At 43.4% G+C, this 20,894-nt stretch overlaps 1 protein-coding gene across 3 annotated transcripts in view; it reads left to right on the top strand.

Moving 5' to 3' along the window:
* The window catches only part of NSMCE2 (NSE2 SUMO ligase component of SMC5/6 complex), a 236,563-nt gene extending 217,749 nt beyond the window's left edge, over window positions 1-18,814 (top strand). For all 3 annotated transcript variants that reach the window (XM_081499002.1, XM_081499003.1, XM_081499004.1), the window contains 3 exons: window positions 10,233-10,333; window positions 10,718-10,824; window positions 18,528-18,814. In XM_081499002.1, the coding sequence (XP_081355128.1) occupies window positions 10,233-10,333; window positions 10,718-10,824; window positions 18,528-18,642 (323 nt within the window). In that variant the 3' untranslated portion in view covers window positions 18,643-18,814. The remainder of the gene's footprint in view (window positions 1-10,232; window positions 10,334-10,717; window positions 10,825-18,527) is intronic.
* Window positions 18,815-20,894: the final 2,080 nt, after the last annotated feature.

The raw sequence follows: 20,894 nt of genomic DNA on the forward strand, positions 1-20,894 counted from the left end.
TTCATCTTATTTTCACAGTTTATATATATAACAATATTCAAAACATTCTCTTGTTTTGGCAACCAGTCATTCAATGGACATTTATTAAGTTCTTGCACCTTGCCTGGCACCCTGAGGATATGAAGATAAATAAGGCAGAGTTCCTCCCTTCATGGGATTCACAGTCTAGTAGGGAAGATGGAGAAGTAAACAAACAATGTCAGCATGTACAAAGACGCTCTGGAGACTAAAGGAGGAATCACCTCTGCTTTGGGGCTTCACAGAGGAAATACTGAAATTAATTGAATCTTGAAGGGTGGTCACAGACTGCTAGGTGAAGGGCTGGCAGAGGTGCAGAACAGCCTGGCAAGTGTGAGCTAACTATAATTAGTTTGAAATGGATATGGGGAAAGGGATTGAGGAGGGAGATGAAGATACTCTGGGCCAAGTAGTGAAAAATCGTGTTGTCTTGCTGAGGAGGCCGTGGTTGGTTTTGTTGTTGTTGTTTGGGTTTTTTTCTTTGTTTGGCTGTCCTGTGTCTTCATTGCGGTGCACAGGCTCTCCAGCTGCAGCACACAAGCTTAGTTGTCCCATGGTCTGTGCCATCTTAGTTCCCTGACCAGGGATCAAACCCACATGGGAGGCTATGGTTTTAAAAAGATGACTAGCTAGAGTGTTGATAAAGATCAGGGAGAGACTGAGGCAGAGAGATAAAGAACTTTTGCAAAGTTCTCAATAGGAAGTGCTGGGAACTTGAATTAGGACAGCACCAGGGACCGTGAAAAGGAGACAGAGTCAAGATAGTTTATAGATAGAGGTTGGAAATCATATAGGAATAAGTCCCGTGTACTGTGTTGGATCCCTGGGTGGGTGGTATTTACAACCCTCTGAAATAAGAAAACTTAAGATGAACCCAAATGGGATTTCTCATCTTCTGATGTTTACTTCATACTCTTCTATGGATCTAAACAACTGAGAGTTGTAGACCATCTCCATGCTGCTGCTGCTGCTGCTAAGTCGCTTCAGTCGTGTCCAATTCTGTGCGACCCCATAGACGGCAGCCCACCAGGCTTCCCCATTCCTGGGATTCTCCAGGCAGGAACACTGGAGTGGGTTGCCATTTCCTTCTCCCATTCGTGAAAAGTGAAAGTGAAGTCGCTCAGTCGTGTCTGACTCCTAGCGACCCCACGGACTGCAGCCTACCAGGCTCCTCCATCCATGGGATTTTCCAGGCAAGAGTACTGGAGTGGGGATCTCCATGCTAGCTTATCAGTTTTCCTATTGTGTGATTTTCTAGTTACTTACCCAAAGCAAAGAAACAGAATGTGTGCAGTCGACTGTCTGCTTTTGCTTAGAAACTTAGAGATGAGAATCAAACCTTCTCTGTACTTGCATAAGAAGTACTGAATGCATGTACTGAATTTGGGGATATTTTCAGTATTTATTGACTTAACATGGATATTGTATGACCACATCTCAAAGGATTGGTTTTTTTGTCCCACCAGTAAAATGCATTGGGTTCTGATTACTTTAAAACCGTCATGTTTTGACATATGACGTATTTTGACAGTACTTAAAGAAATGGAGGTGGGAATTCCCTGGCTGTCCAGTGGTTAGGACTTGGCACTTCCACGGCAAAGGGCACAGATTCAATCCCTAGTTGGGGAAATAAGGTCTCACATGCTGTTCATCATGACAAAAAATAAATTAATAAAGAAAGAAATGGGAGCAAATTAGTACATGACATCAGCTGAGGACAAAGAATGTGTCTAAAACAACAGTAGATAACTTAACAAGTGCATAATAACATGAGAGGGTACGTCTAATGAAAATGTCAGCTCTTTTGGAGGATGTAAGCTGAAACTCTTAATCAGAATACTTTCAAGATCCTCAGAGGGGTTTGTTGAAAGAGCCATGGAAGTAAACACGGCTGGGAAACCTAAGATGTTGCTAGTGCTGGGTCAGCTAATACAACAGGGCTAGTTTAGGTCTCCCTCTGCCCTGGGCACGGGAGGCTTACCCCATTCAGAACCCCAGTTTGAACAATGTTGTGGCTTCTCTTTGGGTGATTCCTCAGCATATCATTTTTAATGAACAGAGTATATATGTTACAGATACCCACTCTATGCTAGCTCTATGCAAATTCTGAGTAATAATATTAATCATCATAACAATATTTATTGATCACCTGCTATTTGCCCGACACCCTTCTAAGAACTTTTCACACATTAATTGATTTAATCCTCATACAGCTCTATGAAGTAGGTATAATTATAAGCTCCATCTCACAGCTGAGAAGATACAAACAAAGAAAGGTAAAGTAACTTGCCCAAGAGCACCCAGCTAATAAAGTAATAGGACCAAATTTCAAACCCAGGCAGGCTGTCCCCAAGCCCACATTCCTAAACACTCTAATCCTCACTGCCTGAGTGTCCTTACCTCTTCTTATCACACCTCCCTGGAGAGCCTGGCTTAGTCATCACTCTCAGGGAGGTTCACCTCGATTCCTCACCCCACCTTGCAAGAGCATCTAGGTTACTTTTGTACTTTGTACAAAACAGATTTGTTGTTTCACTCATTGCACAAAATGTAAGTATTTGTCTCTCTCACCACACCTGATTTTAACCCTTTTTGTTTCCACTGGCATTTGTGTAGTGTTTGGCACAGAGCAGGTGTTTAAATTCATGCAACTTGACTTGAGCTGGCTTGACTTGAACACACACTGCTTATCCTCAAGAAGCTTTCAGTCTACCCAGCAAAGAAGTTTCATCCACATAAAACAACTGAATAATGAGGAAGTTTAAGCTAAAAGAGTATGGTATATACAGTAGGTGTTAAAGGATTTCAGAGAAAAGAGATTGATTGTAGGGATTGGGTTGGGTTGAATTTGGTTGGGTTGTATTGGGTTGGTTGGACTGGATTGGGTTGGATTGAGTAGCATTGGATACATATAGCTTCTTCAAAATATGTAGAATCTGGGATGAGTATAGATTATAGCTAGCCAAAGAAAGAAGAATATTGATAAGAATGCTGACCTGAGGCAGGTGTGAGTGAAATGCTCACATTTAAGGGGGCGGCAGAGTCTGAAAGAGCCTCCTCTTTGACACAGATCAACTATGAGCTCCTCAGAGAGGCTGACCCTGTTCCCTCCTGGGAGCTTCTTTACATAATATCTTGTATGTGCATAGCCCACACAAGACTGCTTTGCATTGTTTATATCTTTCCTGTGTGACTGAGCTCCCTGAGGACAAGGATTATTTTTTGCCAATATCAAGCATAGTGCCTGGCACAAAGTAATGATAAAAATAACACCGTATGTGTGCTTAGTTACTCAGTTGTGTCCGACTGTTTGCGACCCCATGGACTGTAGCCCACCAGGCTCCTCTGTCCATGAGGATTCTCCAGGCAAGAATACTGGAGTGGGTAGCCTTTCCCTTCTCCAGGGGATCTTCCCAGCCCAGGGATCAAGCCCAGGTCTCCCGCATTGCAGGCGGATTCTTTACCATCTGAGCCACCAGGGAAGACCAAAAATAACAATAGCAACAACAGTTTACAATCATATAACATTGGTTTATAATAAAATATAAGCGTGTGTGTGTGTATATATATATATACACATATATGATAAATAACATTTATTGGATCCTTATTATGTTCTATTCATTGTTTTGATTATTAACTCAATCTACCTTTGTTGAATATTTTCCTGTTGAATTTGTGTCTGTTGAATTTTGCTATCCTATGAAGGTTATAACTCCTAGGAAATTTTTAATTCTGTAGGCCCTATCTGGACATCATCTGCATTTTAATTCTGCAAAAGCCATTCATAGACAGAAGAGTCTTAGCTCTTAGCCAGTGTCAGAGAGTTACCAAAGCTAGGATTCCGTCAATGGCAGCTTGGCTCAGCCAAAGCGCTAGCATTCAGGACAGGCCATTTGTCCCAGGAAGAAACTGAGAACAGAGAAAGTGAAAGTGTCAGATGCTCAGTTGTGTCTGACTCTTTGCGACCCAATGGACTGTAGCCCGCCAGGCTCCTCTGTCCATGGAATTCTCAAGTCAAGAATACTGGAGTGGGTAGCCATTGCCTTCTCCCGGGGATCTTCCTGACCAAGTGATTGAACCCCAGTCTCCTACATTGCGGGCAGGTTCTCTACCGTCTGAGCCACCAGGGAAGCCACAAGAACAAAGCTAGACACCCATTAGTAGTATAGTGTCCAACACACATGCTTATGCACACATACACACACACACACACTCCTCAATTCCAAGCCAAAGGGACTGAACCTGCTGACATACTTCTTTCCATTCAGAGTCTAAGGTATGTCCAAGTTCACAGAGGCAGCCACTCGTAGCCCAAGCTGTGGGTTGCTGGGTGGGAGAAACAAGTCAGGAGTTGGTGCAGACACATGTGCAGACACTGTAACTATAGAGTTTCCAACTTGGACTCAGTCTTCTTTTGCAGGGTAGGGAGGGGATCTTCCGTGTACCAACTCAACCTCTCCAAATATGCCGTCCCAGAATAGTGCAAGTAAAATAATCTGGGCAGTCCAATAAGCATTTCAAGCGGGCAGCAAATGTTTGTAGACTATTTGCTACTAACTTTCAGGAGAAAAGTGCTTTTAGAAAAATGTTCAGACTTAATTGAAAAAGCACATAGCAATCAACTTTTATTCCCAGCTGGCATAAAACTGTCTAACTGTCAGCCAAATTTGGGTTGCCTGAAGACAGACAAGTGACTAATACTAGGGCTGTGTGTGGCCAGGCCCAAGTGTATTTTCTGACCACAAAACCATGTCTGGATTCTCCTTTGTAATTACCACACAGCCTACTATAATTGTAACACTTACATTTACTTCCTGCCTTTGCCATGGAATTCAGGGTCCAAGGCTGTACCCTGAGCTAGAGTGAAGTCCTCTCTGTTGTTTGCCTAAAACCTATGAAATCATCATTGTGTGAAACGTGTGTGTGTGTGTGTGTGGCCACGTCTGTTAAATATGTAAAGTATATCCTTGTGAAAAATACTCCCACTCCTGCCTTGTTGGATGAAGCACTTCACTGATGAGATGTTTATTGAACACCTACCACTGCATGCCAAGGACATTTTATGCGTACATGCTCAGTCTCCCAGTCGTGTCCAGCTCTTTGTGACCCATGGGCTGCAGCCACCGGGCTCCTCTGTCCATGGGATTCTCCAGGCAGGAATACTGGAGTGGGTTGCTATTTCCTTCTCCAGGAAATTTCCCCAACCCAGGGATCAAACCCGTGTCTCCTGAGTCTCCTGCACTGGCTGGCAGATTCTTTACCACTGAGTCACCTGGGAAGCCCAAGGACGTTTTAGAATCTGGGAAGGCCTCCTCTGACATCGTAAGCTAAAGAAGATACCCAGACCTTCTCTACCCCGTCTCTCTGTTGTGACTGCACAGCACATCTCTGTAAGTGCTTCTTTCTTGTCTGTCTCCCTCTCTTCTTCTTTCCCCTTTCCCTGTTCTCTTCCCAGAAAGCAGGTCAGTGAACAAGACAGTCAAGTCCCTGCTTTCCTGGAAGAGAACAGGGGAGGGGGAAAGAAGAAGAGAGGGAGACAGACAAGAAAGAAGCACTTACAGAGATGTGCTGTGCAGTCACAACAGAGTGACGGGGTAGAGAAGGCCTGGGTGTCTTCTTTATCAGCTCACAATGTCAGAGACGGTCTCTCCAAAGGGATAGTATTTAAACTGACATTTTAAAATGACAGGAAGAAGTAGGACAAACAAAGATCAGAAGGAAGAACATTCCAGGCAGGTTAATACAGAAGTCGAAGATGTTCCAGAAATAGCGAAAAGACCAGTATGACCTGAGCACGATGGGCGAGAAAGGGACTGGTCCGAGGAGCTGGCAGTGCAGGCCCCTGTGAGAAGCAGGTCGGAGTGGCGGGGTGGGGTGTGGTGTGGGCGTGTAGATGGCGGTCCTTATTGGAGGAGGGCGTCTTGTTAGGAGGCTTCCGAAGAGGTCTGGGCAGGAAGCCATCGTGGTTTGGACTAAGATGTAGTAGAAATCACGAGAAAAGGTTCAGCTTTGATTTAGGGAATATAGTTTAGAACCAGTCACCAGAACTTGCCTGTGGTTTGGATGTCAGGAATGAAGGGAGAGGAATACAGTGATCAAGGATGATTCCAAACGTTTGGGCTTGGGGAACCAGGAGGGGGATGACAGACATGAGGATCCAGCTGTTCACTGAAGGTCACAGCTGGCCAACCATGAACCCACATCTTGGGGATCCAATCAGTGCCCTCACCAAGCCCCTCACCTTGCATCACTGGGGAATATTCACAGACCTTTGGAAATCCTTGCTTGTTTACTTCATTACTACTACAGCATTTTTTCTGTCTTCTCCTTTTGGTTTTTATTTTATGACATCAAAAAAATCCCATTCAAGTTACTAAATCAACCCTGATACATCCTTCGTGGGTGCTCTATAAATGTTAGTTCATACCCAGGTTTCCCTCCTCAGCACTTCGTTTGGGTGCTCTGGGCCTGGGCATGGATGTTGGGTGTGGGTCTGAGATCTGCCCATCTGATCGGAAGCTAACAGCTGGCACATATGCTTCTGACAACATGCCTTGTTTATGTACATGGAAAACACTGTGACTCATCATCTTGTCTTTCTCTTTTTAATCAGAAAAATTTTTTGAGCTCTCTTGAATAACAAGCTGATTTAATCCACTTATTTCTTTATTATAGTGCTGACATTTTCTACTTTTGCCTTGAAAATATTGTGGGGCTTCAGTTTTCTTGTCTCTACAGTGGGGATAGCAGTAGAGTTGTTGTTCATGGGTGTTTGGTGAGGATTAAGTGAAATAATGTATATAAAGTGCTGAGCACAGTAGCTGTATATAGCAGTCAATAAACTTGAGGTATTATTATTAATAAAATAATTATCTGGGGGAGGGAGGGATGGCTTCCAGAACCTACCCACTGGTTTTAGTATTCCAATTAACCACACCAAGAAAATAGAGCCATATGTTGATTTACTGCGTGACTTTGGACAAAACCTATAATATCTTTGGATCTCTTTTTTCTCAAGTAAATGAGAAAATAAGAATCAGTAACCTCAATTTAAAAACTTTTGTGATTCTAGTAGACGATCTCTATTTTTTCTCTCCAATCTTCCTTTCAGTGGGCTTATCAAAAAGTTGTGTCTTTTTGTGTAGATCAGTGTGTGTGTATGTGTGTTAGTTGCTCGGTCATGTCCAACTCTTTGCGACCCTGTGGACTGTAGCCCGCCAGGCTCCTCTGTCCATGGAATTCTCCAGGCAAGAATACTAGAGTGTGGGTTGCCATTCCCTTCTCCGACCCAGGGATCCAACCCAGGTCTCCTGCATTGCCGGCAGAGTCTTTACCATCTGAGATTAGTGTAAGTGATACTTATTGCCAGATGTGACCTTTTGTTCAGCACATTGTAGAATCCCAACGTTGATATCACTTTCTATAAATACAGATTTCGAGTGAGGAAATGTTCTAGCTCAAGAGAAGTTTAGCTCTTGAGGCTCTTTCTCTTTTTAGACTCTCAGTCCATGGGCTATTACTCACTGTTGGCATTCTTCCGCTGCCTCACTCTGTCACCTTCTTCTTTCATGATCACTGCTGTTGATAGCCACCTACAGCTTCTGAGTTCCCTGCTCAGCCTTCCCTGGTGATTGGTATTGCATCTGAGTTGTGCTTTCTTGCTTCCTCTACCTTTTGAAATTTAAAAATAGAAAGAAAAAAAAAAAGAGAACCGGCAGTCTTTCACATGTCTGAACTCTGTGATTCACTCAACAGATTTTCTGGTGAGTTCCACAGTATAGCATCTATAGTCAGAAATGTGCTATCCGTTCAGAATAAGCCCTGTAAGAAATGGACAAAGAGGTGCTTTTATTTTGACTGTCAAATGCATAATCCGAAAGGGATTGCAGCAGCCCCCGGAGGAGGCTTTGGAAAGTAAATCGAAGAATCTGAACAGCTCCCAACCCTGTCCCTTGACTTTTCTCCTTACCTGCCTAGCTTTCTTGAGCCAACCTGAAGAATCACTGGGTTGATAAGAGGACTCTTTTAAGAGTCTGACTCTTGTGCTATTAATACCAACAATAGGTCCTGAGAAGCCCAGAAACCCTTCATAGATCTTAGGAAAATTATTTCAGAAGCCCCAGCTCATATCATAGCAAGCATACTAAACTTTGGCAACCTCCACATTCAATATAATTTTATTGCTGGCAACATTTTTGAACATATTTTTATCCATACAGTTTTGGTTTGGAAAAAGTTTGGCTCCAAATAAGTGATTTGGCCTATAATTGGCTATTAATTTCTCAACAATTATCTCCACATACTTGGGAGTTATTAAATTAATACCGAAATCCAGCCTACATATTGCTTCCAAATGAAAGATTTTTGATGACCAAATCAACCGTTAATGAAGTTAACCCAACATTACATTTTGTAGAACTTTAAAACTGATTAATGTCAGTTTTTTGTAGTTATACTGTTTTAAATCCAACATGTGGTTTTCAAGGTCTCAGACATTTTTATAGCCCCTTGAAAAGCTGCTAGGCGCCAGGCACTGTACCTTTCTTTTAACCTAATGGTTAAAAGAAAATGCACCGCCCAGGAAGTCCTAAGCTCCGAGGGCGTCCCTCTTGCCTTCTTCAAGGAGTAAGAGCTGTTTGGGGGACGTTTATCTAAGAAAATACAACAAGCTGGCATATAAACAGCACTAGTCACTAAAGCAAAGAGAAACCCCCGCCAGAAAAAACAGAGTAATTGGGGGCAAAACCCCTGAGTCTCAGCCGCAAGTTCACTGGGTGACTTTGAGCAGGCGCTCTGTAGCCCTCTCCTGTCCCCAGGGGTGCTTTTCCAGCAGACACTTCATCTGGCAGAAGGGGAAGGCCAGGGACAGCAGTTCTAGGAACTAAAAGTTGTGCAGAACCATCTCGGCTTAAGAAAAGAGTTTCCGTCACACATTAAAAGGGAGGCATTTTTTAACATCTGTATTATTTTCCCAGAATGAAAGGAGGAAAGGAAGGGAGAAAGGAGAAAAGGAGGAAGGACTACACTGTCACACTTGTGTTTAAAACACTACTGATCTTTGATTTCTGTGCAAAATGACAAGTTCCCTTCTCCAAAAAGAAAGGCTTTCATGTGAGATTCTGTCAGTACCCCCATTCAAATGTCACGTATTACCCAGTTTCCCTTGGTGAAGGGCAAGGACCTTGAAAAGAACATCCATTTTAGAATCGAATACATTATATTCAAAGCCAACCGTACCATGTATTCGCTCAGCAGTTCCCAAAGTGTGGACCAGAAACCCTTTGGGAACTCGGGGAGCCTTTCGGGGTACCCATGAGGTCAACACTATCTTCATAATAATAGTAAAATGTCATGTGCCCTTTTCACCCTCTTTCTTTTCAGGAGTGAATTTTTCCCAAGGCTGCATGATTCAATATCACAACAGATTGGATGCATACACAGATATCAAAGCCCAGCTGTCTTCTATTAAGTCACATATTAAAGATATTTTCAAAAATATCTTATCTCTAACTTTTTTGTTGCCCTGGAAAATATAATTATTTTTAATTTTTTTAGATATCATTTATGTTAGCTTGTCATGGGGTTGTTATTTTTAAATGAATTAATAAATATGTATTTTAAAATTCCTCAGTCTTAATAATGTCTAACATGGCAAATCTTGATAAACATAACCCATATTTTAAAAGTGTATTGGCATCCTCAATAATTTCTAAAAGTACAGAAGGGTTCTAAGCCCAAAATTTGAGAATCCTTGTACTATCCAACAGTAATTACCATTTATTGAATGTGTCTTTGTGCCAGGAGCTGTGCAGAGCACACAGAATTCTTCACCTCTTAATCTTTGCAATAAAGTTAGAAAGTACAGAAGTTAAAAAACAAAGACCTTGCTAGCTGGAGGTCTCACAGCTGGAAGTGACAGAGATAATCAAGTCCTTCTGACTCCAAAGCCACATTCCTGATGACTGAACAGTCCTCCCCCACAGAATCGGTGACTCTGAAAAAGTTATTTTACTGCTCCAAGTTTATTTCCTTACCAAACATGGGCAGAGCCCCGCCTCCCCCTGCAGAAGACTTAATGTGCATCCCAGCACCTAGCACAGGGGTGCACACCAAACAGACCCTGAAAATCGATCAGCCTCCTTCCTCCCATCCCTTCCTGTCCTTGGCACATAAGAGCAACAAGATTCACCAGCTTCCCTTTTCCCCTCTAGATGGTCTTCAAGCAGACAGAGAGGCTGACTGCACAGAAGGAGTTGATGAAGATATGATTGTGACTCAAAGTCAGACCAACTTCATCTGCCCCATCACACAGGTACTGTTAGCACTTTGCTTCATAGAGGCAGAAAGTTCCCATTTGCTTTCTGACTTCATTTCCTGTTTGGAGTTGACGAGGGAGGAAAGGAAAGTGATGAGGATCCAGGAGTAGACCTGGGAAAGAGTTTGCAGTCCATGATGTCCTTAGGGATCTACGAGTGTATTCCTGCCCCAATGGCCAGGTGCCATTGAGGCCACTGGTCTCTGCATTTTCTGCTATGGCCCTCTGCCCTGAGAGTTACGTAGAGCCACGAGATGGGAAGGTTAAACCTTGGAAGCCCCAGGTCTAGGCAACAGCAGTGCCAAATAATTGGTGACTTGAAGAAGTTACTGGAAGCTGGTCATCATCATTCCTGAAAGCCTAATGTCTTCTTGATTACAGTTGGAAATGAAGAAACCAGTGAAAAATAAAGTGTGTGGCCACACCTACGATGAGGAAGCCATTGTTCGCATGATTGAGTCCAAGCACAAGCGGAAGAAAAAGGCCTGGTGAGTTGCTGCAGGAAGGGAAGTGGCCCTTTCCAGGGGTGGTCAGTCCCAGACGGTGTGTTCATGCTGGAGGGAAAGCTGCTTAAACCTTCCCTGAAGTCCATTCACCCGGAGGGATAGTGTAAACATGGAAGCCGGTTTTCAGGAAACACGACACATAAGGGGAAAAATTAGTAATCTGTTCGGGAAGAAGCTGAAGGAGCTTCAAACAAACCTTCAAAATACAAGTAAAGGGAGTTGGATGTAATTCTCATCATTAGATAACAGGAATTTTTATAAATTTGTGTGTGCTATGCATGCTAAGTCGCTTCAGTCACGTCCGACTCTTTTTGACGCTATGGGCCTCAGCGTGCCAGGCCCCTCTGTCCTTGGGGTTCTCCAGGCAAGAATACTGCGGTGGGTTTCCATGCCCTCCTCCAGGAGATCTTCCCGACCCAGGAATTGAACCTGTGTCTCGTACAATCTCCTGCATTGGCAGGCGAGTTCTTTACCACTAGCACCACTGGGAAGCCCTGTGTGTGCTGTAGCCTGAAAGAAATAAAGGAGAATTGTGATGCTGAGAGATTTCTTTTCCCCTTTCTATATGCCTTAATACAAAGAAGAAGGAAGGGTTTTAAAAAAAAATTTTTTTGCATTCTGCAATACATACAGATAGTTTGTTTAAAAAAGTATTAAGTCGTCATTCTAAGAATTTATATCCACTGGTCTTTTTTTTTTTGGCTGTGCCTCACGGAATGTGGGGTTCCCAGACCCTGTGCCACCTACAGTGGATGTGTGATGTCTTAACCCCTGGGCCACCAGAGAAGTCTTGCTTTCTGTTGGTCTTGATGATCAAGATTTGATTGTCCGGGAGAAACTTTCTTACCTTTAATTACGTTAATAACTTCTCAAACAGTTTAAGTAAATTCATGGATGACTTCAATGAGAAATTTTCTTTTTAATTGGGATGTTTAGAGAATCTTTTACACATATACATATATATGTGTATATATATATATATTTTTTTTTTAACCCCTTTCATACACAAACACACACACAGCTCTGTTCCTGCAATCACATAGAAGCCTGAGTTGGCTAGCCTGGCTTTGATTTGGTTGGCATTTCTCGAGCTCTTATCACAGATTTGTTGAAGGAATGGAATTGCAGGTGTGACCAATTCTCAATGGACCTTTGATAACAGTCCCTTTGATGTGTGGCTTTGCTTCTCCATCATCCAGAAATTTGCTGTTCCAGACCTAAATTGGAATTCCCCACCACTCCTCATCTGGGTGTGGACTTAGAGATAGGGCATTTGTGACTGTAGATATCTTAATGGTCATTCAGTCAAGTAATTTGCCCTATTTATTCTGGAAAACCTGCCTAATGGTTGCAAAATCGAGATTGTCTGAGTACATTTTTGTCTGTTTTGACTTTCCAGCTTACAATTGAGATGTCCCATTTCCCTAGGGAACCTTCCATTTTCCCTGTGAGTGTAATTTTCTTTGTTTTTAGACGTCTAAGCCTTCCGTGTCTTTTTTTTTTCCCCTATGTTTATTTTCTGAAAAGCAAAATTTTAATTTGTTAACATAACTGCTAAGAATAGGCCTTCCCAGATAGTTCTGTTTCACAGCTCTTCTTCCTTAAAGTTTGTGATATTCTCCTCAAATCAGATTTGAAAAGGACAGGCCCTGATAACAAAGCACATTTCTCCCAAGTCCCAGGAGGGGTGGGAGCGATTCCCAGAACAGGCTTGCACTGAAACACATCTTCTTGATTACATACTTTGACTTTCTAATGTCCTTTGCCTTTTCTGAATTGTAAATGACGTTTAGAAGCTCTTGAGTAACACCCAGCGTTTGGAAAGTGTGGGTATTTTTCTGTCATACTTTTCTATAAGTTGGATGGAGATTCCATGAACACTGCAGAATCTCATAGCTTAGTAATAACAGTGAAGTCCAAGTGGAGGACGTCTGGGAGGTTTACAGCGAAGGTAGTATTTTTGCTGGGCCTTGAAAAATGAAAAGGATTTCAGAGAAGGGTGAAGAAGAGTCTTCCCAGCCAAGAGGCTCGCCACATTCAGAGTCTGTTCCACTTGGGGAATAGTAGATACAGGTGCAATTATTGTTTGGTAGAGGGTGATGGGAAGGAGCTCTGGGCTATAGTAAGAGGGGAGTGGTGTATGTAAATTCTCTCTATTCTGTACTCATCGCAGAGGACGTTCAATGTTATGATTTCATTAGTTTCCTAATCTGTAAATTGATGATCATAGCTGTAAATTGCCTCAGTGGTATGTTTGAAATTTGAATAAGATATACAGAAAGCACTGAAAGCACCTGTCACGTGGTAAGTAAACATTATCCCGTCCTCCTCATCTTTCTTGCCATCATTGTTCTGTAGGGTTTTGAGGGAATATGCGAGTCAACCTGGGTTTTAGGAAGTTACTCCAGTAGCAATTTAAGGGATGGATGAACAAAGGCCTGAGGTGAAGATGTCAATTAGGATGCTGTGGAAGTAGTTAAGTTATAGATCATGAGAGCTGGGATTGAGACCAGAGTCATAGGTGGATGGGCATTGAGGAGATGATTGTGGAGGTACGATGGACAGAATTCTGTAACCGAAAGCTGGAGGGAACAAGCGGAAGGATGACTGACATGCCTAAACTGGGTGTCTAGAAGGATGGTGATGTCATTAGCTAACGGAGAGGGTTTAAGAGGAACGCATTTAGGAAGGATGATAAGAGGATCATGCTAAGTTTGAGGTCCCTAGCAATACAGCCGTTTGGAAGTATCCAGGAGGTGCAGAAAATGTGGGTATTTGACCTCGGGAGAAGCTCTGAGTGAGATGTTGATCGACAGGTTACTGATACAGAAGAGTCAGACCCACACATCTGCCAGGTACAGCTCTGGACCAGATGTGACAGCCAACCAAGAGCCCCCAAGGATGGGACCTTGGCCTGGCTCTGAGCAACGTGAAGCCAGGATGCAGCTCTGCTCTGCTTACTGTTTCCCAGAGCACCTGATGGAGGCCTGCAAAAAAAGCATTCTAGCATTCTGAATGGGCAGTCAGAGGAAGAAGATTCCAACAAAGCAGTCTGAGACATAGCTGGGAGAGCTGGGAAGAGAGACTAGAGAGTTGAGCTTCACAGGAGCCAGCGGCAGGGGGGCAGGGGGGTGGGGCGGGGTTGACAGGGCCTTGAGGATGAGCTACACTGCATTTGGCAGCAGGTTGGAATCCAGGGCCTCTTCAAACCTACCCCAGAGGTTCCTGATGAATTATGAATTAGTGTCATCTCCCAGGATGCATGTCTGGGCGATGAGCACGTCTGGGTTCCCTTTGTTTAAAAATGTCCATGACAGATCTCAGTTTCTCAGTTCTTCTTCCTTGTTGGTTCCAACTCTGATTTGTTAGGAGTTCCAGGTACACTGTGTTACTAGCACTGACTCCCTTTTACTGTCCGTGAGGTCTCTTGACACATCTCTCTGCATGGGCTTAAGTCAGAATAAAACAACTGAGACTTTAGCCCTAACTAAATACTGTTAGTTAAAATAGTTTCCTAAAGCAGATCTCTGAATAGTCAGTCTGTTTATTATCTTACTAATAAAACTGCCTTATGATTTTCACATGAATAAGATACTTCCAGTTATCCATAGTCATTTCTTTGCTTTCTGGTTTAAGAACAGAGACTATATTAGCAAACAGTCACATTTAAGAGCGTGGAGAGGACAGTTAGGTTGAACAGAAGTGTGTCGTTGAATAGCAGAACTCCAGCAATGTGCTTAGAGGCCCTATTTTAACCATGAACTAACCATTGACCTCTCAGAGTCTCAGTTTCTTCATCTGTAAAATGAAAAGAGCAAATCTCACAGTATTTCAGGATCAAAGGAACAGTGGGGAATTCCAGTCTAGGTCTGCACCAGCAAATTTCTTGGCAGTGGAGAAGCAAACCACTTAGAAGAAAGCTCTTTTTTGGCCTACAGAGCGCTAAACAAATAGCAGCCGGGTTACCGAGGTCGAGACTATTCATGTTTGTATTACTTACCTCACTGCTTAGTGACACATCATTTCAGACGCAGAGGATGGAGGCTCGAGTTACCCTCTCAGTTTAGGTATGATGAGAATCCATCCTGCTCAGATTTCCAAACCTGCTTTCTAGAGCTGGGTGGACACTGGAATGCTAGGGGCCGAAATCCAGGAGCTCGTAAGACCCAGAATCCTGTACATTTATGCTGATGCTGAGGCCAAGGTTCCCCACAGCCTCTGGGACCCCTGAGACCCAGGTCCCTTTGTTCAGTAGACGCACGCTTGCCCGCTGCTGCGCTGGAATGTTCTGCCCTGTCAGTGACCCAAGTTCAGGACCCAGCGTCTCCTCCCAGGCCTGTAGGCTTGACTCCTGCACAGTGATGACTCGAGGGCTTAAGACTGGTGTGGCCACACCTATCTAGCTCACCAGGATGTCGTAGGGATGAATGCACTAATGCTTATAGAGTGTTCTTTCTCCAGAGGAGGAGCGCCCTGATTCAGTATCATGTCATTATGAACCTTATCTTTTCCTTTTCAGTTTAGAAACTGGTGTGTGTTTATTTGAGATGGGGTGAGAAACAAGGTTCTCCTGCATCAACCTCTCCTCCAGGAAGCCTTCCCAGAACCCTCATTCTTGCTGCACAAAGTGCCCTGTCCCTTTGCTCCCACAGCATCTCTGCATCGTGGCGTGTTGGCCTCCCACCAGCAACTGTAGGTGGGGCTGGCTCTTCTCCACAAGGTTCTTGAGAACAGAAATAGTGTCCTAGAGCAGGAACCGGCTTACTGAGCACCTAAGTAAATTCCTGGACCCTTGTCATACATCGTCCCACTCATTTCTCACGACAGCCCTATATGCTCCACCTTCCTAGAGGAAGAACCTGAGGCCCATTACTGATGTCACTTGCCCAGAGTGTCACAGCCAGGAGGCTGGAGCCCAGCTCTCATTTACTCTTGAGCCTATATTTGTGTCTCTAGGCTGTCTGGCTCCCCTCAAGAGGGTTTTTGGATTAATGCCTCTGTCCCCCGAGTTAATCCCCTAAGTGAGCTCAGACCTGTTTGTCTGACACGGGTAGCCCTAGGATGATGTGCAGCCGGCTCTGCAGCTGCGCCATGTGGTTAATCCCATCACACATTCTCAGAATGCTCTCATTTACTGACTAAAACCACTGATGTCATCAGGAAGTCCTCCCCACCTCACTCTCCACTTCCCTAAAACAGCTTATTCACTGTCTGGCTATTGGTGTTAAAGACTTTGTCCTGGGGAGGGGAGGTGGGGGGAGGGGGGAGGGGGGCTCCAGCTAGCCAGGGCAGTCAGAGCAGATGATCAGCCGGGTTGATAAGCATCAGCTTGAGGGTCATCTCAGCCACTGAGTTCAAGCTGCATCTCCATGTTGCAGAAGGTCAAGTGGTGAGAAATGCCTTTTCCAAAGCATCTTTTCATAATCTCAGTTTATTGACTTTCATACTGAAAGAAAGAACTCACTCTGAGACCTCGGGGTGTTTTAAATCAGTGTAAAGCTCTTCTCAAGCACCTCCAAGCCATCCCCTGACACAAAGCCAAGTCATCATACCTGGCCCAGTCACCCCATCCTCTTTCACGTGGACACCTTTCTAGCCTCACATTTTAACACAAGTACCTGACCATACAGGACACATTTCAGTAAATATAAATATTGTTAGCAAGTGTATTATTCATTACATTGATTCATGCTCCTCTCATAGAAAGATGCCTTGGTCCAGAAATCAAGACCAAGAAAAAGTTTCTCTTCTGTGTTACACGGTTGAGCTCTCTACTGCTGGACAGATTAGACTTCCCATGATCAGCTTTGTTCCCCTTCTGGTTTATAGCTTTTGTCTTGTTTTTGTTATTTTTGATCTCTGCTTTTTGGAGGGTTGTCTCAGATCACTGAGCCAGAGCTCTGTGTGGGGCAGGAACCTGTATTTGTATTTTACAGCTGGATGCTTCGAACCCTTCATAGGGCCACTCACATAAGAGGGTCAAATGAATGCATGAATGTGCACATGTCTGTGTTGGAGGTATGCAAGCTATAGGCAGTGAAGGGAATGAACGCTACTGAGCACTGTGTTGCCTGGAGCCCTCTGAAGCTGGGATTCTGCACCTTCTGTAAATCTGAGGGTGCAGAGGCTCCAAAAGTCAAAGCGAGCTGCCGGTGGTCTCATAACAAGTGAGTAGGCAGTGGAGACCTAGGTCAGCTTTGACTCCAAAACTGGGCGCTCTACTCTACCCAAGTCTGGTTCATGTTGAGAAGAAATCAGGTGACTTCATCCAGCCCACTGCCTTCAGAGGACACCACATCTAAACAGAACCATGACTCACCCACTGATTTCTTCAGCCACAGCTCTTCCCCTGAGTCCCCACGGCCCACTCAGCCTCTCCACTCAGAGGACTGGTGGGCATTTCAGAGAGAATATGGAGCAAACAGGACTCCTGCCTGATTCCATCCCAACCTAGTTTTCCAGTTGTTTCCAAGGAGATAAAGGGTACCACCAAGGCCCTTCAGCTCGGGCCAAACTCTGAACAAAGCTCAGCTCTTTGCTTTACCCTCCACATTGGGTCCGTCAGCAAGCCCCCTGGGTTCTACTTCTGGCTGTATCCAGAAGCTGCACCCTCATCCAAGCTGCCCTTTCTCTCCTGGCTGCTGCATGACCCCCTCACTCTCCTGCTTCCCCTCCGCCTGTGTCCACATTAAACAGCCAGAGTCATGTTTTCTAAATGTAAGCTAAATTTCATCCCACCCCTATCTCAACCCCTCCAGGGTTTTCATATTTAAAATAAAATCCAAAGTCCCACACACTTCCAGTCAAATCTCCAAATGCTGTCCCTCTTGCCCTGGGCATTCCAGCCACATTGACATTGCTCTTATACCAAGCAGCTGCCTCCTCAACTTCTACACATGCCGCTGCCCCAACCCCGGCCACATGCAGCCTTTGTTCTATTAATAGATAAACCCTCCCCAGCGAGCCATGCCTGACCTCTGCTAGATAAGCCCCTCAGCTCACACTCTTTCCCTTGACCCTGCTTTTTTAGCCATTGTGACACTTAAAGACGCTATGCAGTGGGTTAGCAATGGTTTCTCTCCCCCACTGGAAAGTGAGTGCCGTGAAGTGGGCATTGCCCTGCCCCCAGTGCTGGACAGACCCTGGCTCAGGTGAACACTCAGTGAACCAGTGAATGAGTGCACATCAGTCCTGATTTTTTTAATGTGCCCCCTTTTTGGTAAAATGTCCTCACTTAAATACAACTCAGCCATAAAAAAGAATGAAATTTTGCCATTTGCAGCAACATGGATGGACTTAGAGGGTAATTCTGCTAAGAGAAATTAGTCAGACAGAGAAAGACAAACACTGTATGATATCATTCATCTGTGGAATCTAAAAATACAACAAACTAGTGAATAAAACAAAAAAGAAGCAAACTCACAGAGAGGACAGACCAGTGGTTACCAGCTGTGGGGGCTGGCATGATAGGGGTTGGAGGGAAAAAGGCGGGGAGGAGGGGTTATTATGAGATTATGAGAAATCATCTGTGTGAAACTTTTGACAATTGTAAAACCCTATAGAATTGAAAGAATTTTTCATTCAGTTTTTTTTTTAAGTGTGCTCTTACATTCTTGCACGGAGAGAAGTTGATTCTGAAGGCATTAAGGTGAAGCGGCCTGACTTGATTTTCTCATCTCTCACAGTTGCCCGAAAATCGGCTGTAGCCACACAGACATGAGAATGTCTGACCTCATCCAGGATGAGGCGCTGAGAAGAGCGATTGAGAGCCACAAGAAGAGACGTCGCCAGTCCAACTAGGAAACCCCCTGCCTGCAGGGGACTCCGCAGCCTACCTCCTACCCCAGCCATCCACAGAGAGTGATGCTTGTCAAAGCACTTCGACTGGCTGCATAGCATACTTTGGGGTAAATTTGAAGGTTTTAGTGTATTTGAAAGCATTTTTCTATGTTCCAATAAACATTCAAGTCTATTATATTGTTTATTTTTAAGTGTTCTGTAATTTTAAATAAAACTTTGATTATCTGTGTGTGTCCTATGGGTGTGCCTCCTGAGGTGTAAATGGTTCCAGTGGTATAGGCTGGGTTCCAGTGGTATAGGTGGGCTTCTCTATTTCTAATCCTTCAGACTTTTTAATTATAGTTTTAACAAACAAGCAAACAAAAAAGTTTTTTGCAAGGGATGTTTGAAATGGAAACACATAAAAACACCCCAATTGCAAGTACTTTCTATCAGGATAGTAAAGAATAGCATGAAGGTATAAAACAAAGCCAGTTTCCTTACCTGTATTTACTTTGTGTATTGACAGTTCCAAATATGTAAATGCTCTTATTTGTGATTCTGATGAGCACAGACTGCCCCAGTAGCTGGCTTATCAGTGCGATGATAAGTGATGCCATAATGGAAACTTTGCTGCAGCCTTTTGAGAGCCTAAAGCGTTGTCAGAAGCAACCACATCCTGGCTGTTCTCTGCCTTGCTCCGCGGCTTTCATAAGTGCCTTTGGCCCCCTGAGCTTGGGGGTCTTCAACCACAAAATAAAGATATTAAATAAGATGTTCTCTGCCATCCCTTCAGCCCTGAAAGTCTGTAGACTTAATGACCAGCAGGGTCTTTAAATTGAGTATCATTGATTATGTTCTATTTATATGAAAAGTACTAATCTATTCATAGTGGAGGGACAGGGAAACCTGGCATGTTGCAGTCTGTGGGGTCTCAAAGAGTCAGATGCGACTTGGCAACTGAACAACAGCAGCCTTTTATCAACTAGAATAATAAACGAAACCCAACGAAGCACGCCCTGACTACACTAGAAAACCCAGAGAGCTAACAGTGGCTAGCATTTATTGAGCACATACTGTGTACCAGGTGCTATTTCAAGCACTTCACATATATAAAAATATTAACTCATACATTTCTCAGCCTGATGAGAGATACAGTTATTATTCCCACTTTACAAATAAGTAAAATGAGGCACAGAAATGAAGCGACCTGTGGAAAATAATAGTAAGTGACTGAGCTGGGATGGTTCAGTCATCTGGGTCCAGGATCTGGATTCTTCGTGGTTTTTTCCCTTTTAAGTTATTGGCTGTGCTCTGTCTTTGTTGCTGGCTTTTCTCTAGTTGCAGCGAGCGGGGGACTACCTCTCATTGTGGTGGCTTCTCTTGTAGAGCGCAGGCTTCAGCAGTTGTGGCACATGGGCTTAGTTGCTCCACAGTATGTAGGATTTTCCTGGATCAGGGATCGAACCCACTGGTGGATTCTTTACCACTGAGCTTCCAGAAGCTCGGAATTCTTAATTACATTCTCTCCTCCTCCCTATTGATTTATTTAGGTTCTAAAAATATACTCCAAGTCCACATTTAAAAATGAAACCTTTTAAAACTAAAAAGAAAAGATAAAAATGAAACTTTTGTAAATAAACAAGATACATGCATTTGTGAAAAAAAAAATTCACTAAAATGCAGGTCATAACTGGATTTGACATCTAATAGGCAGTAACGGCCATGAAATAACATGTTTGAATTTCAAAGCATAGTCCAAAATGGCAGAATTAATTTTGGAAACACTCATGGAATTCGGAAAGGAGTATGACATTCAGTTGTCTACAAACTAAGTAATTTTGAGTTTCTTAGATGCTTTATCTGAATCAGACTTCCTGAGGAAATGATGATGTTTCAGCCAGAACAAACATACTTCTGGTGGAATGTGGTTCTTTTGTGAAATAATTTGTTTCCTAAACAGATAGAGACAAGCATGAAGTGTTTGCCTAAGGTTCAATTTGCATTTTCCCCAACTCTTTCTAAAGAGATTTCCAGAAAATTGGTGTAGACATTTATACCAATTAGAAAAATGCAAACACCATACTGCTATGGAAAAGTATTTGTATCCTGTAACATTTTTTCCTTCTTTATTCTTCAGAAACATATATACTTGTCCAGCCAATTAACGAATATGAAGTTTTGTATATAAAACTTGTTTTTATCTTTCACCACTTGGTTGTCATGATCAATCTGGTATATTTGTTAAATTTCCTTTATAAGAATTTTCCCAA

Source organism: Giraffa tippelskirchi, chromosome 6 (genome assembly GCF_054371585.1).
Source record: "Giraffa tippelskirchi isolate mGirTip1 chromosome 6, T2T-mGirTip1v1.2.pri, whole genome shotgun sequence".
In the NCBI taxonomy this organism is placed as follows: Eukaryota; Metazoa; Chordata; class Mammalia; order Artiodactyla; family Giraffidae; genus Giraffa; species Giraffa tippelskirchi.